The 12,137-nt window shown below is 46.5% G+C and overlaps 1 protein-coding gene across 6 annotated transcripts in view; it reads left to right on the top strand.

The window, feature by feature from the left end:
- axin2 (axin 2 (conductin, axil)) overlaps positions 1-12,137 on the top strand; it is a 50,339-nt gene that overhangs the window by 31,023 nt on the left and 7,179 nt on the right. For 5 of the 6 annotated variants that reach the window (XM_048554770.2, XM_048554772.2, XM_048554766.2 and 2 more), the window contains 5 exons: positions 5,509-5,649; positions 6,687-7,192; positions 10,495-10,680; positions 11,743-11,979; positions 12,122-12,137. The exon at positions 12,122-12,137 is cut by the window's right edge and continues 89 nt beyond it. In XM_048554770.2, coding sequence (XP_048410727.2) covers positions 5,509-5,649; positions 6,687-7,192; positions 10,495-10,680; positions 11,743-11,979; positions 12,122-12,137 — 1,086 coding nt within the window. The remainder of the gene's footprint in view (positions 1-5,508; positions 5,650-6,686; positions 7,193-10,494; positions 10,681-11,742; positions 11,980-12,121) is intronic. The other variant, XM_048554771.2, reaches the window with a different exon arrangement.

Below are 12,137 nucleotides of genomic sequence, written 5' to 3'. Positions count from 1 at the left end.
GATGTCATGTGATGTGAATTGAATTGGCTGAAGACTGGTATCTGTAATACTGGGGACCACTGCAGGAGGCCAAGAAGGATCATCCACTCACTACTTCTGGCTGAAGATTGCTGCAAATATTTCAGCCTTATCTTTTGCACTGGTGTGCTGGGGTTTTCCATCATTGAAAATGGAGATATTTGTAGAGATTCTTCCTCCAGTGAATTGTTTAATTCTCCACCACCACTCTCAACAGGATGTGGCAGGACCGTAGAACTTAGGTCTGATCTGCTGGTTAGAGGATCATGTAGCTCTGTCTATCACTTGCTGCTTGTACTATTTGGCATTCAAGTAGTCCTGCTTGGTAACTTCACCAGGTTGACATCTCATTTTCAGGAATGCCTGATGCTGCTCCTAGCATGCCCTCCTGCACTCTCTATCGAGTCAAGGTTGATCCCCTGGCTTGATGGTAATTGTTAAATGTGGGGGTGGGGGGGGCAGGGGGTGCGCGCGGTGCGCGGTATACCAGGTCATAGGGTTGTTCTAGGGTACAATTTTGCTGTTGATGACCTGCAGCAGCACATCGATCTCAGTCTTGAGTTGGTAAATCTGTTTGAAGTCTCCCATTTAGCATAGTGCCACACAACACGCTGGAGGTATTCTCAGCGTGAAGATGGGATCTTACCTCCACAAGGACTGTGCCATAGTCAGTCTTAATGATACTGTCATGGACAGATGCATCTGCAGCTGGCAGATTGGTAAGGATAAGATCAAGTATGTTTTTCCCTCTTCTTGGATCCCTCACCACTTGCTGCTGATTCAATCTAGCAGCTGTGTCCTTGTAGGTCCGGACCAGCTTGATCAGTAGTACTGCTGCTGAACCACTCATGGTGGTGGACGTTGTAATCCCCTACCCAGAGTACATTTTATGCCCTTGCTATCCTCAGTGCTTCCTCCAGGTCTTGCTCAACATGAAAGAATACTGATTTATCAACTGAGGGAGGATGGTACGTAGTACTCAGCAGGAATTTCCTTGCCACAAGACTTCATGGAGTCTGGAGTCCATGTTGAGGATTCCCAGGGCAACTCCCTCCTTACTGTATACCACTGTGCCACTACCTCTGCTGGGACTGTCCTGCCAACGGGACAGGATATATTCAGCAATTTTGATAATGATGTCTGGGACGTTGTCTGTCTGTTTGTCTGGATTCTGTGAGTATGATTATGTCTATGCTGTGGCTTGAATAGCCTGTGAGACAGCTGTCCCAACTTTGGCACTGTCTGTCAAATATTAGTAAGGAGGATATTGCAGAGTCAACAAGGCTGTATCTGCCATTGTCTTTTCTTGTGCCTAGTTCGATGCCAAATGATCCATCTGGTTTCATTTCTTTGAGGCTTTTGAAGGGATTGGTACAAAGGAATGGCTTGCTGGCCCAATTCTGACGGCAATTGAGAGTCAATCATGTAGCTGTGGGATCTGGAGTCCTGTGTAGGCCTGACCAGGGGAGGGGGATATATTTCCTTCCCTAAAGGAAGTTAGTGAACCAGATGGGTTTTTCTAACAATTGACAATGGTTTTATGGTTATCAGTAGATTCTTTTACTTTTTTTAAAAAATCTGCAATTTACAAACTTAAAATGCCCCTATCTTCTGTGGTGGGATTCAAACCCAGGTCCGCAGAACATTAGCTGAGTTTCTGACATAGTCTGACAATAATATCACTAGTCCATTGCCTCCCCTCTGAAATTCTCAATAATAATCAACTCCCCATCAAGCATAAAGCTTCATGCAGGAAAGCTTTAATTTCCTAGACAACACAGTATTTAAATTAATACAAGTTGCAGGCATAAATATGTACGAGTTGGGTTTTTTCAAATAACTGACACAGTTATATGTGTGAAAAACCCTAAAAGCATCTTCGATAGACTGGTGAGGTCATACCTAAATACATACATCCAATAATTGGGATATTTTATCAAGGAAGTGAGTATGCTACTTACTGCAACACTGATCTCAATGGTGAATTGATGGTGTTCGTTATGGGTGGATTCATTTACAGTTTTTCCAAGTATAGTATCTACTGGACTTGTGCAGCCCTAAACTAGATGTTCCACAATCATTTGCAAGGAATTTTCACCTCAGTGATTTGAAACTTTCTTGATCCCAGTTAGTTGAATATTCCTCTGTTAATGGGTCTAAAATTGTTCTTTATCCAGTACTGCCTCCTTTTATTCACACATGTCCGTGCATATGTGCACACCAGCACATTTGAAACTTTTTGTCTGTCACTCCTGCCTGGGATTGAGCAGATGGATTTCCATCAAAAGGCTGCCCTGGCACAACACCAAGTCTCGTGCAATTGTAACTCTCAGCAAGACCCCCCCCAAACCTCCTCCAATCCAGTTCACTGTTTTGGAAACTCCTCCCACATCAGCTCCAGCTCTTGGTCCCTGTACTTAAGGTGCCCAACAGAAGACACCCATAACAACTCTCAGGGGTAAGATGGGGGCATCAGCAGTCCCCAGGAGTTGTGTAGGGAATGGTGAGACCTGTGAAAGGGGTGAGGGAAGTGGAATGGAGAAGGTTGACTCATCTGGACTTTTTTTTAAATTCCCCAGATGGAACATTCCTAACTTCCACTACTTCCTTACTCTTCCACCCCCCCCCCCCCCCCCCCCCACGCCCACAGGTTTGGAGAGCAGCATTAGGGTTATCAGGCCATGCCTGGTTTTGGAGGGGTGAACAAGCTTCGAGGATTTAAAGGAGCTACAGCCAGTCAGAGTCTCATGTAGCCGACTACAGCCTCTGAACTGAACTGGAAAAGTTTGACTGGCGATCCCACTAAGATCCACCACCCACAATTTAGGAAGCTTTGTTCACAGTGGAGCATTTGGGCTGTTTGTGTATGTATTAATGTCTTTTCTGACCAGTTCCACCAGACTAGGGCGCTGCAACAAATTCGTTGCCCTGATCTCATTCAAACTAAATAACCTTGACTTCAGATCTCCCTGGAGCATCCCTTGGATCCATTGTAGGAGATACTCACAGCCGAGCCCTTGTATGTTTGTGGATTGCTCATTGCTTGAGATTGGCACTGGGTGGGAAACCAAACCAAAATTCAACCTGAAGTCCCTACTTTGTAATCTGACTGGTAGGTTTTAGCATGATGCTGAATCTCTCAGAATAGTAGCGTACCCCTTTCAGTCCGTAATTACAGGTGAGTGAGCCGATAGTCCTACAGCACGGAAACATACCCCTTGGTCCAACTAGTCCATGCTGAACATAATACCAAACTGAACTAGTCCCACCTGCCTGCTCCTGGCCCATAACCCTCTGAATCTTTCCTATTCATGAAATTATCTACATGTCTTTTAAACATTGTAATTTTACCCATACCCACCAGTTCGTCAGGAAGTTTATTCCGCGCGCAAATCACCCTCTATTTCAAAAAAAATTTGGCCCTCATGTCTTTTTTTTAAAAATCTCCTCTCATCTTTAAAAATGTGCCACATAATCTTTGAAATCCCTCATCCCAGGGAAAAGACAACTACCATTAACCCCTCATTATTTTTTAAACTTTTTTATAAGGTAGCCTCTCAACTTCCTACACCCCAGTGAGAAAGGGCCCAGCCTATCCAGCCTTACATACCCAGCAACATCCTGGTAAATCTGTTCTGAACCCTCTCCAGCTTAATAATATCCTTCCTATAACTGGGTGACTAGAACAGGACACAGTATTGATGATTGATTGGGCTCTATCTGACTCCTGAAATCTTGGGTGTGGGTGCATGTATTTACACATGTCAGGTGAATGTACAATCAGGCTCTGCTGACACTGGCCACCTCCCCCCCCCCTTCCAAGAAGTGGTAGCACATGAAAAATAATTGCATGCAATTTCACTCTGGTCAAGGGGTCCAGAGGGGGTCACTATGCACTACATTTGGGGAGAACGGTCTCCTCTAATTATGCTTTTTTTAAATTGTATTTTAACAGCAGCATGCATGCAACATGCTGCCTTGTATGTAGTTACTTTGGACAGTTCAGATGGCCCCTCTATCTGGTACTAGACCAAGCTGTGCCTGTGTGGTGAACAGATCGCCATTGCACATCATCAAGCCTTGTATAGCTTTCTTGCTGCAGTGAGCTTTCATATCTTCCTAACCGAGGGGAGAAAAAATAACTAGCACAAAATCTCTTTCAAAGGGCTTGCAAACTGTTGTCTCCAAAATATGTTGTTTTCCCCCCTACAAAAAATTGGAAACAACACACAAGTTCTACTGCCCGAGCTTGTAAAGAGATTATTTTGTCCTGGGGCTCCCCAATCGACATTCTCTGCCAGGCTGTGCTTTGATCAGGAGCTGAATAGAAGACAGCTAGTGTGTAAAGTGACAACTTCCAACAGAGCGACTCCTTTCTCTGCCCCTCGCATCATTGCTGCTGCTGTGCGGTTGCCTTAGAGAAGGCTTTTTTGCTTCATTGGGTGGGTACGGTGTCCAGCTTAAAATGATGAGAGCAGAGGTAGGGGGTGGTGCAGAGAGATGGATGGAAAGGAGGGATAGTTTATTCTCTTCCTCTTTCTTTCTTTTTCTCTCTCTCCCTCTCTCTCTCTCTTTCTCTCTCTCTCGCTCTCTTCTCCCCCGTCCCCCCTGTCATGTTTGTTGACACTGGTACAGGCTGTGCCGTGCCGTGCTTTCCCTTGTCTTGTGATTCTCTGCTCCTGATTCACAGCCTCCCTTCTCCCCTGATAGCTGCAGCTTTAGGCAGCCGAGCCCAGCAGTGTAGCAAAAGTAGCCTGCAGCTGATTCTCTTCATGCTGCACAAAGAAGACAGAAGTGAAGAGTGAGGGAGTGAAAAAGAACACAGGAGCTGTTGAGCCAACAGATCCTCAAAGCTACCCAGCGTGCAGCCAGGAAATAAATTACCACATTTTCTCTGATCTGCACCCGTTTGACTCCATCTTCCCTCCATTTTTTTTTAATTTTCATTTTCTGTTTATAACCCACTTCAGTTAAAGATTCTTCCCTCCCACCTTCATGTTTTTTGATGTTCGACAACACTGTCTTTGAAGAAGCTCGAGACTCTGAAGCTACTGATGAGCTGGTTGTACTACAGAGGGAATGAGCAGGACAACTGAGTGCTCTCACCCTAGGCCAGAGCCGCTGGGAAGGATGTCGCTCCATGAGGCCACTGTAAGAAGCACATAAAATCCCCAGCTCTTTGCAATGAGCAGAGAAACTAGCTTTACCCAAAGACACGCACACACTTAAAAGGGAAAGACAAAAGCTTTGCTTCTGTTTTCTTCCTCGCTGGCGATCTCCCCCTCCTTTTTGTCTCCTGGTCTTTTGACGTTCTCTTCTCACTCTTTCATTGTCTGTCTCTCATTCTTCTTTTCACATGCTCTCGCTCTCTTGCTGTCTCTTTTTCTTTCTGTCCAGTGTGCTGTCTGTGCTCCACCTTTCCCCAACATGTGCAAGCTGAAGGACGGACAGCTAAATGTCCTCTATCTGTTATGCTCTTGCTTCATGTAGAGAACTCATCGCCTTCCAAAGGAGATGACGCCTGTGGACCCAGCAGCCTTCGCCACTCAGCTCATCTCTCGACTGGAGAAGCTCAAGCGGGAGCGAGACACCATGGACAGTTTAGAGGAGAGGCTACAGCAGATCAAAGAGGTAGGGACTGCTACCACAGAGCTTGTGGGTGGGGCAGGAGAAGAGAAAGTTGTTTAATTTTAATCTCTAGAAACTTGCAGTCCCCGAGACAGAGAACAGCATGACAGATTTGCATTTTAAAACTCATCTAGCACATAGTACTGCATTAAACATTGTACTCATCTCAGTGTAGCTTGGTTTTTTTTAGATCCCTTGTTTTGGTCACTTTGATCAGATAGTATTGTCCCTCAGTCCCTTTTGATGATGGTTGGAAATTAGAGCAATTTGGCTGCAGTGATGAAGTGTACATTGCCCTTTTCTAGGGCAGGGGGTCTATGTTTATCTGGCTTTGCACACTGAAGGGAGGAGTAATTATAATCTATACCGCCTGACTGTATTAGCAAGACCGAGTTTACTCCCCACCCTCTTTCAGTCTGTGCTGCCTTGAACGCAGGACATGTGTGTGATTTCAGGGGATTCCCAACTAGGAAATTGGCTTAAAATGAACAGCTTTAAGTGGACCATTTGAAATTGGCTGTTTGTGAAAGATGGGTAGGAGAGACCAAGAGGTGACGCTGCAGGGAAAAGTTGCCTAAACTGGTGAAGGGAGGCTCTGGAGGGAACTGAGTTTCTGGAGTGAAAAATCCCCAGACAGAGCAAATGAGAAACTGTTCCCATTTTTGAAAGGATCAGCACTGAGACAGCACAGATTTAAGGTGATTAGCAAAAGAAACAAATGTTGAGGAAACTCCCTTAACACTGTGAGTGGATAGGGTCAGGGAAATACTGCCTGAGACTGTGACTGAACCTGCTTCTATCAGATTTTCAAAAAGAAATTAAATGGTTATTTAAAAAAGAAGAATGTACTCGCTCCCAAGAAGACAAAATGCCCATTTGGAGACCTGATGCAAACATGGGCTGAGTGTCTGTTTTCTGCACTTGTAACAATTCAGTGAGTCATTTGGAGGGTTGAGGATTGTCAGTTGCAGGGAACATGTGTTGTTGCAATTACCTTTGTACCACTCGGTGAATACAAGATGTCCATTTCTATTTGACAGGATGAAAGTGAAGATTGTGAGCTTCCCACAATAACAACACAGACAGAGATGGAACCCATAGGCCCCCAGCATCAGCTGCATCCACTGGCCCTCCTGCCCTCTGGAAGCTGTGACGACGACCCCCAGACTATCTTGGATGACCACTTGTCACGAGTACTGAAAACCCCAGGCTGCCAATCGCCGGGTGTGGGCAGATATTCTCCTCCCTCCCAGACACCAGACTGTCTCCGAGGGGCAAAGTTTCAAATGGCCCTGGGGAGCCAGACAGCAGCTCCAGGTGTTTCCAACAAAGGGTGTGTGTCCAAACAGGGTGCCAAGTACGTCCACCATCATTACATTCACCATCACACTGTTCCCAAGACAAAGGAACAGATTGAAACTGAGGCTGCTCATAAAGTTCAGTGTCTCTGTCCAAACAGCACAGACTTTTGTTCCTACACCAAATTTCGAAGTGTTCACTCCAAGGTTGAAATGTCGGGACATCAAGTGGAACAGTTTCCCTTTGGGTAAGTTCTCATCTTTTTAAAAGTCTGCCTTAAGGAAAAGCAGGTTCACTCTTGTACTCAGACCCTACATACACAGAAGTCAGCATAGTGAATCGGTTGGCTACTCAACCAGGCTGTGAATCACCGTTTAGCCTCTTTCCCAAGATGTGAGCGTGTTGTCCAGGATGAGTTATGCTGATGTTTTTTTTTTCCATCTGTCCCCTAACTTGGAGGCACTGAGGCCAATTACAGCTCAGTCCAGTGCAAATCCAGCAGAGACCAACACAAAGGGTTGGAAAATGGGATCTGCTGGCCTGTCCATCAGGAACACTCAGCAACACATTGCAAACACCAAGGAGTGTAAACATGCAAGATATTCTGTAATTATGTTAGTTATTTCTATCAAACAGACCATGAAGTAGTTGTGAGATAATAAGGTGTAGAGCTGGATGAATACAGCAGGCCAAGTAGCATCAGAGGAGCAGGAAAGCTGACGTTTCAGGTTGAGATCCTTCTTCAGAAATAGGGGAGGGGAAGGGGATCCTGAAATAAATAGGGAGAGAGGGGAGGGTGGATAGGAGAAGATAAGTCGAGAGGAGACAGACAGGTCAAAGAGGTGGGGTTGGAGACAGTAAAGGTGAATGTAGGTGGGGAGTTAGGGAGGGGATAGGTTGGTCCAGGGAGGACGGACAGGTTGAGGAGGTGGGATAAGGTTAGTGGATAGGAGATGGGAGTGGGGCTTGAGGTGGGAGGAATGGTTAGGGAGGCAGGGATGAGCTGGGCTGGTTTTGCGATGTGGTCAGGGGAGGGGAAATTTTGAAGCTTGTGAAGTCTACATTGATAGCCTTGGGCTGCAGGGGTTCCCAAGCAAAATATGAAATGCTGTTCATGCAGCTTTTGGGTGGCATCATTTGTGGCAATGCAGGAGGCCCAGGATGGACATATCGTCCAGGGAGTGGGAGGGGGAGTTGAAATGGTTCGTTACTGGGAGGTGCAGTTGTTTGTTGCAAACCGAGTGTCAGTGTTCTGCAAAGCAGTCCCCAAGCCTCCGCTTGGTTTCCCCGATGTAGAGGGGGCCACATCGTGAACAGCGGATACAGTATAGCACATTAGCAGATGTGCAGGTGAACATCTGCTTGATGTGGAAGGTCGTCTTAGGGCCTGGGATAGGGGTGAGTGGTGGGGGGTGGAGTTGCGGGGCTGATGTGTGGTGTAGGTGCAGGTGTAGCACTTGCTCTGGTTGCAGGGAAAAGTGCTGCGGGTGGTAGGGGATATGGAGCGGACAAGGCAGTCACACAGAGTGGACCCTCCGGAAAGCAGATAAGGGTGGGGAGGGAAAAATGTCTTTGGTAGTGGGATCAGATTGCAGATGGCAGAAGTGTCGGAGGATGGTGGTGTGGTAGGTGAGGACAAGGGGGGATTCTGTTTTGTTATTGCGGGTGGGGGATGAGTTGTGGGAAATGTGAGAGACATGGTCGAGGGCATTTTCTCCCACTGTGGAGGAGAAGTTATGGCTCTTGGAAAAAAGAGGACATCTGGGATGTTTGGAGTGGAATGCCTCATCTTGGGAGCAGATGTGGCGGAGGCGAAGGAATTGGGAATAGGGGATGGCCTTTCTGCAAGAAGGTGGGTGAGTAGAGGCATATTCTAGGTAACTGTGGGAGTCGGTAGCTTGAAATGGAAATCAGTTTCCTGATGGATGCCAGAAATGGAGGCAGAGATGTCCAGGAAGGGGAGAGAGGTATCAGAGATAGTCCAGGTGAACTTAAGGCTTGGGTGGAAGGTGTTGGTGAAGTGGATGAACTGTTTGTGCTCCTCGTCGTTGACGTAGTTGTGATTGAATACAATTTTGTGCAGCCACTGTAAACAATCTGTGGCCCATACACATTTGTAACTATGGCCAACATTGACCAAGTTGTTCTGTTGGCTGCTTATAGATGATACTGCTATGAAGCTCTGTCCCTGAGCCCTGTCATGCCACGGAGTACTGTCATTGTTTCTCAAGGTGGGGGAGCTGTCAGTGATGGTGCCACAGTGAGCTGCCAACACACAACGGGCCCTGGTAACAAAGTGTGGAGCTGGATGAACACAGCAGGCCAAGCAGCACCTTAGGAGCACAAAAGCTGATGTTTCGGGCCTGGACACTTCATCAGAAAAGGGGGATGGGGAGAAGATTCTGAAATAAATAGGGAGAGGTGGACCGAAGATGGATAGAGGAGAAGATAGGTGGTGAGGAGAGTATGGGTATGGAGGGGATAGGTCAGTCCGGGGAGGACGGACAGGTCAAGGGGGCGGGATAAGTTTAGTAGGTAGGAAATGGAGGTGCGTCTTGAGTGGATAGGTAAGAGGAAGAACAGGTTAGGCAGGCGGGGACGAGCTGGGCTGGTTTTGGGATGCAGTAGGGGGAGGGGAGATTTTGAAGCTTGTGAAATCCACATTGATACCATTGGGCTGCAGAGTTCCCAAGCAGAATGAGTTGCTGTTCCTGCAACCTACGGGTGGCATCGTTGTGGCACTGCAGGAGGCCCAGGATGGACATATCGTCTAAGGAATGGGAAGGGGCGTTGAAATGGCTCGTGACTGGGAGATGCAGTTGTTTATTGCGAACCGAGTGTAGGTGTTCTGCAAAGTGGTCCCAAGCCTCTGCTTGGTTTCCCCAGTGCAGAGAAAGCCGCACCCTGACTTCATTAGAAAATGAGAGGCTTATAATTTGTCCATTTACATGGTCATTGAAAGGTGTGGATATTATAGTTCAGTAACAATTAATGTACTTGGAAGCCTCACCATGGGCATTATTAGCATTAGTGCTGACTGTCCACAATGGAGGTCTCAGTTCGTTGCCTTCTCATACAACACAAGGTACCAAACAGCTACTGCAAAATTTGGGTGGTTAGGACTCTGTGGTATGATCACTATGAATGATGTTGAACAGGCTGAAGGAGCTGAATGGCCTTGTAGTGCAGTTTTCCCAACTTAGTTTGACCCAGAAAAAGCTATGGGCCCTGGGAGGCTGGTAACCAAGTGCATGCATCTCTGGTTTCTGGGTAGGGAGGTGGGGAAACAAGACCCAGTGAATCCTGGAGTTAAATTTGTGGATTGTACTGAGACACTGCGTGGTACCTGAGGCTACAAGCTATTGACCGGTGTGCTACTGGGTAGGTGGGGACCTCTGGATCTGTACCTGCATGTGTGTCTGGGAGTATCTTCAGGAGAAGCAGGGAGTGAAGTTGTTAAGTGGGGGTGCAGGTAGACCTCAGATTTTAAATAGCAGAAATTAAAAGCTTTCCGCTGACTGACTTTTTTCCTCTTTGTTTGACTGTCAGCAGTAGAAACAGTACCATGGCCAGGAGGAGCGCACAGGTGATGGACTGCGTCAACCCAATTCCCAGTGAGGGATCTCTGCCTCCTTCCAGTCCCCAGCTCCCCTGTGAAGAGACGGACCGGACACAGAATGTGTGGCAGTGGATGTTGGAGAGTGAACGACAACCCAACAAACAGAGGTCACACAGGTAAAGATGGAACTACTTTGAATTCTTGCTTTGTACTGTGCAGATGAGCACATGCAGACATCAGTGTCTGTGTTTGTGTAATGAGGTAGTGTGTGTCAGTAAAAATGGGGGAGCTATGGTGTGTTAGTGCAACAGTGTCAGGGGTGGGAGCGAGCGCAACCGTGGAGCAGTCATTGGTGGGTGCTGTGCATTAGTGGAACTATGTTGAGGAGGGAGCACTTGGATGTGTCGGTGGAATGGTGTCAAGTTATGTGTGATGTTCCTCTTATCACCTGTGAGAGCCGTTACCCTGAAGTATTTAGATTGCTTCTTTATAAGACGAAATGATTTTTGCAATTTTGGACATTGAGTATAAAAAGAGAAAATATTTTCATGTTGATTGCAAATTCACATTCCAGTTGGCTGGAAACAAAGTCAAGGCAGGGCAATGAGCAGAAGGTATCAGGTTTGATTGACAGGTTCCTGCAGAGAAGTTGTCTCCAGCTGAAGATCTTATTATTGCTACTTGTTTAAGGAGCAGAAAGATCCTACATGTGTCATCCATAGGCTTTTGCACGGGAATACAGGCTTGAAAATGGTCAGATCAGGAAGGAACATGTATAGCTCCCAAAACCACTTGACTTCTAGGGTTCAAACTGGTTTAAGCTCTTTATTCATTATTCATTCACAGGATGAGAGCATCACTGGCCAGGCAGCATATATTGTCCATCCCAGAGGGCAGTTAAGAGTCAACCACATTACTGTGGGTCAGGTAGGAATGGCAGTTTCCTTCCCTAAAGGACATTAATGAACCAGATGGGTTTTTCTGGCAATCAGCAATGGATTCACAGTCAGCATTAGATTCTTAATTCAGTTTTTGTTTCATTGGATTCAAATTCCACCATCTACCTAGGTGGGATTCGAACTCAGTTTGTGGAACATTATCTGTGTCTCTGGATCAACAGTCCAGCAAAAATACCACTAGGCCATCACCTTCCCACAAATGTATTTGAAGAATGAGGGGGAGGACAGGTTACTGACAATTGATTGCAACTGGGGCATAATAAACATTTCTCTCCATAGTGTCCAATGTATGAAAAGAGGAAGTGTCACTGAATGCCTGAGGGGAAATGCAATGGAGCGTACCAATCGTCAACATGTTGGCAGTACCCACCAGAGGGGCATTGTTCAGCCATCCCACCCCTTCATTCAGGACCCGGCGATGCCTCCACTTCCACCACCAAACACACTTGCTCAACTAGAAGAAGCATGCCGCAGGCTGGAAGAGGAGAAGAAGGTTTCTAAAACTCAGAAACAAAGGTACAGAATTCACTTTTTTGCCTCTTGTTTCTGCGCTTCTAAAAAATGTTTTATCTTTGACATTCACATGGCAAAGCACATGTGAATTCACATGTGATGCCTCGCCCCCATCCCACTGACATTGTCTCTTATTGTGTCTCAGATACTCAACGTCAAGT

The sequence above is a fragment of the Stegostoma tigrinum genome, chromosome 22 (genome assembly GCF_030684315.1).
Source record: "Stegostoma tigrinum isolate sSteTig4 chromosome 22, sSteTig4.hap1, whole genome shotgun sequence".
Taxonomy (NCBI): domain Eukaryota; kingdom Metazoa; phylum Chordata; class Chondrichthyes; order Orectolobiformes; family Stegostomatidae; genus Stegostoma; species Stegostoma tigrinum.
This window is presented reverse-complemented; position numbering and strand designations above follow the sequence as displayed.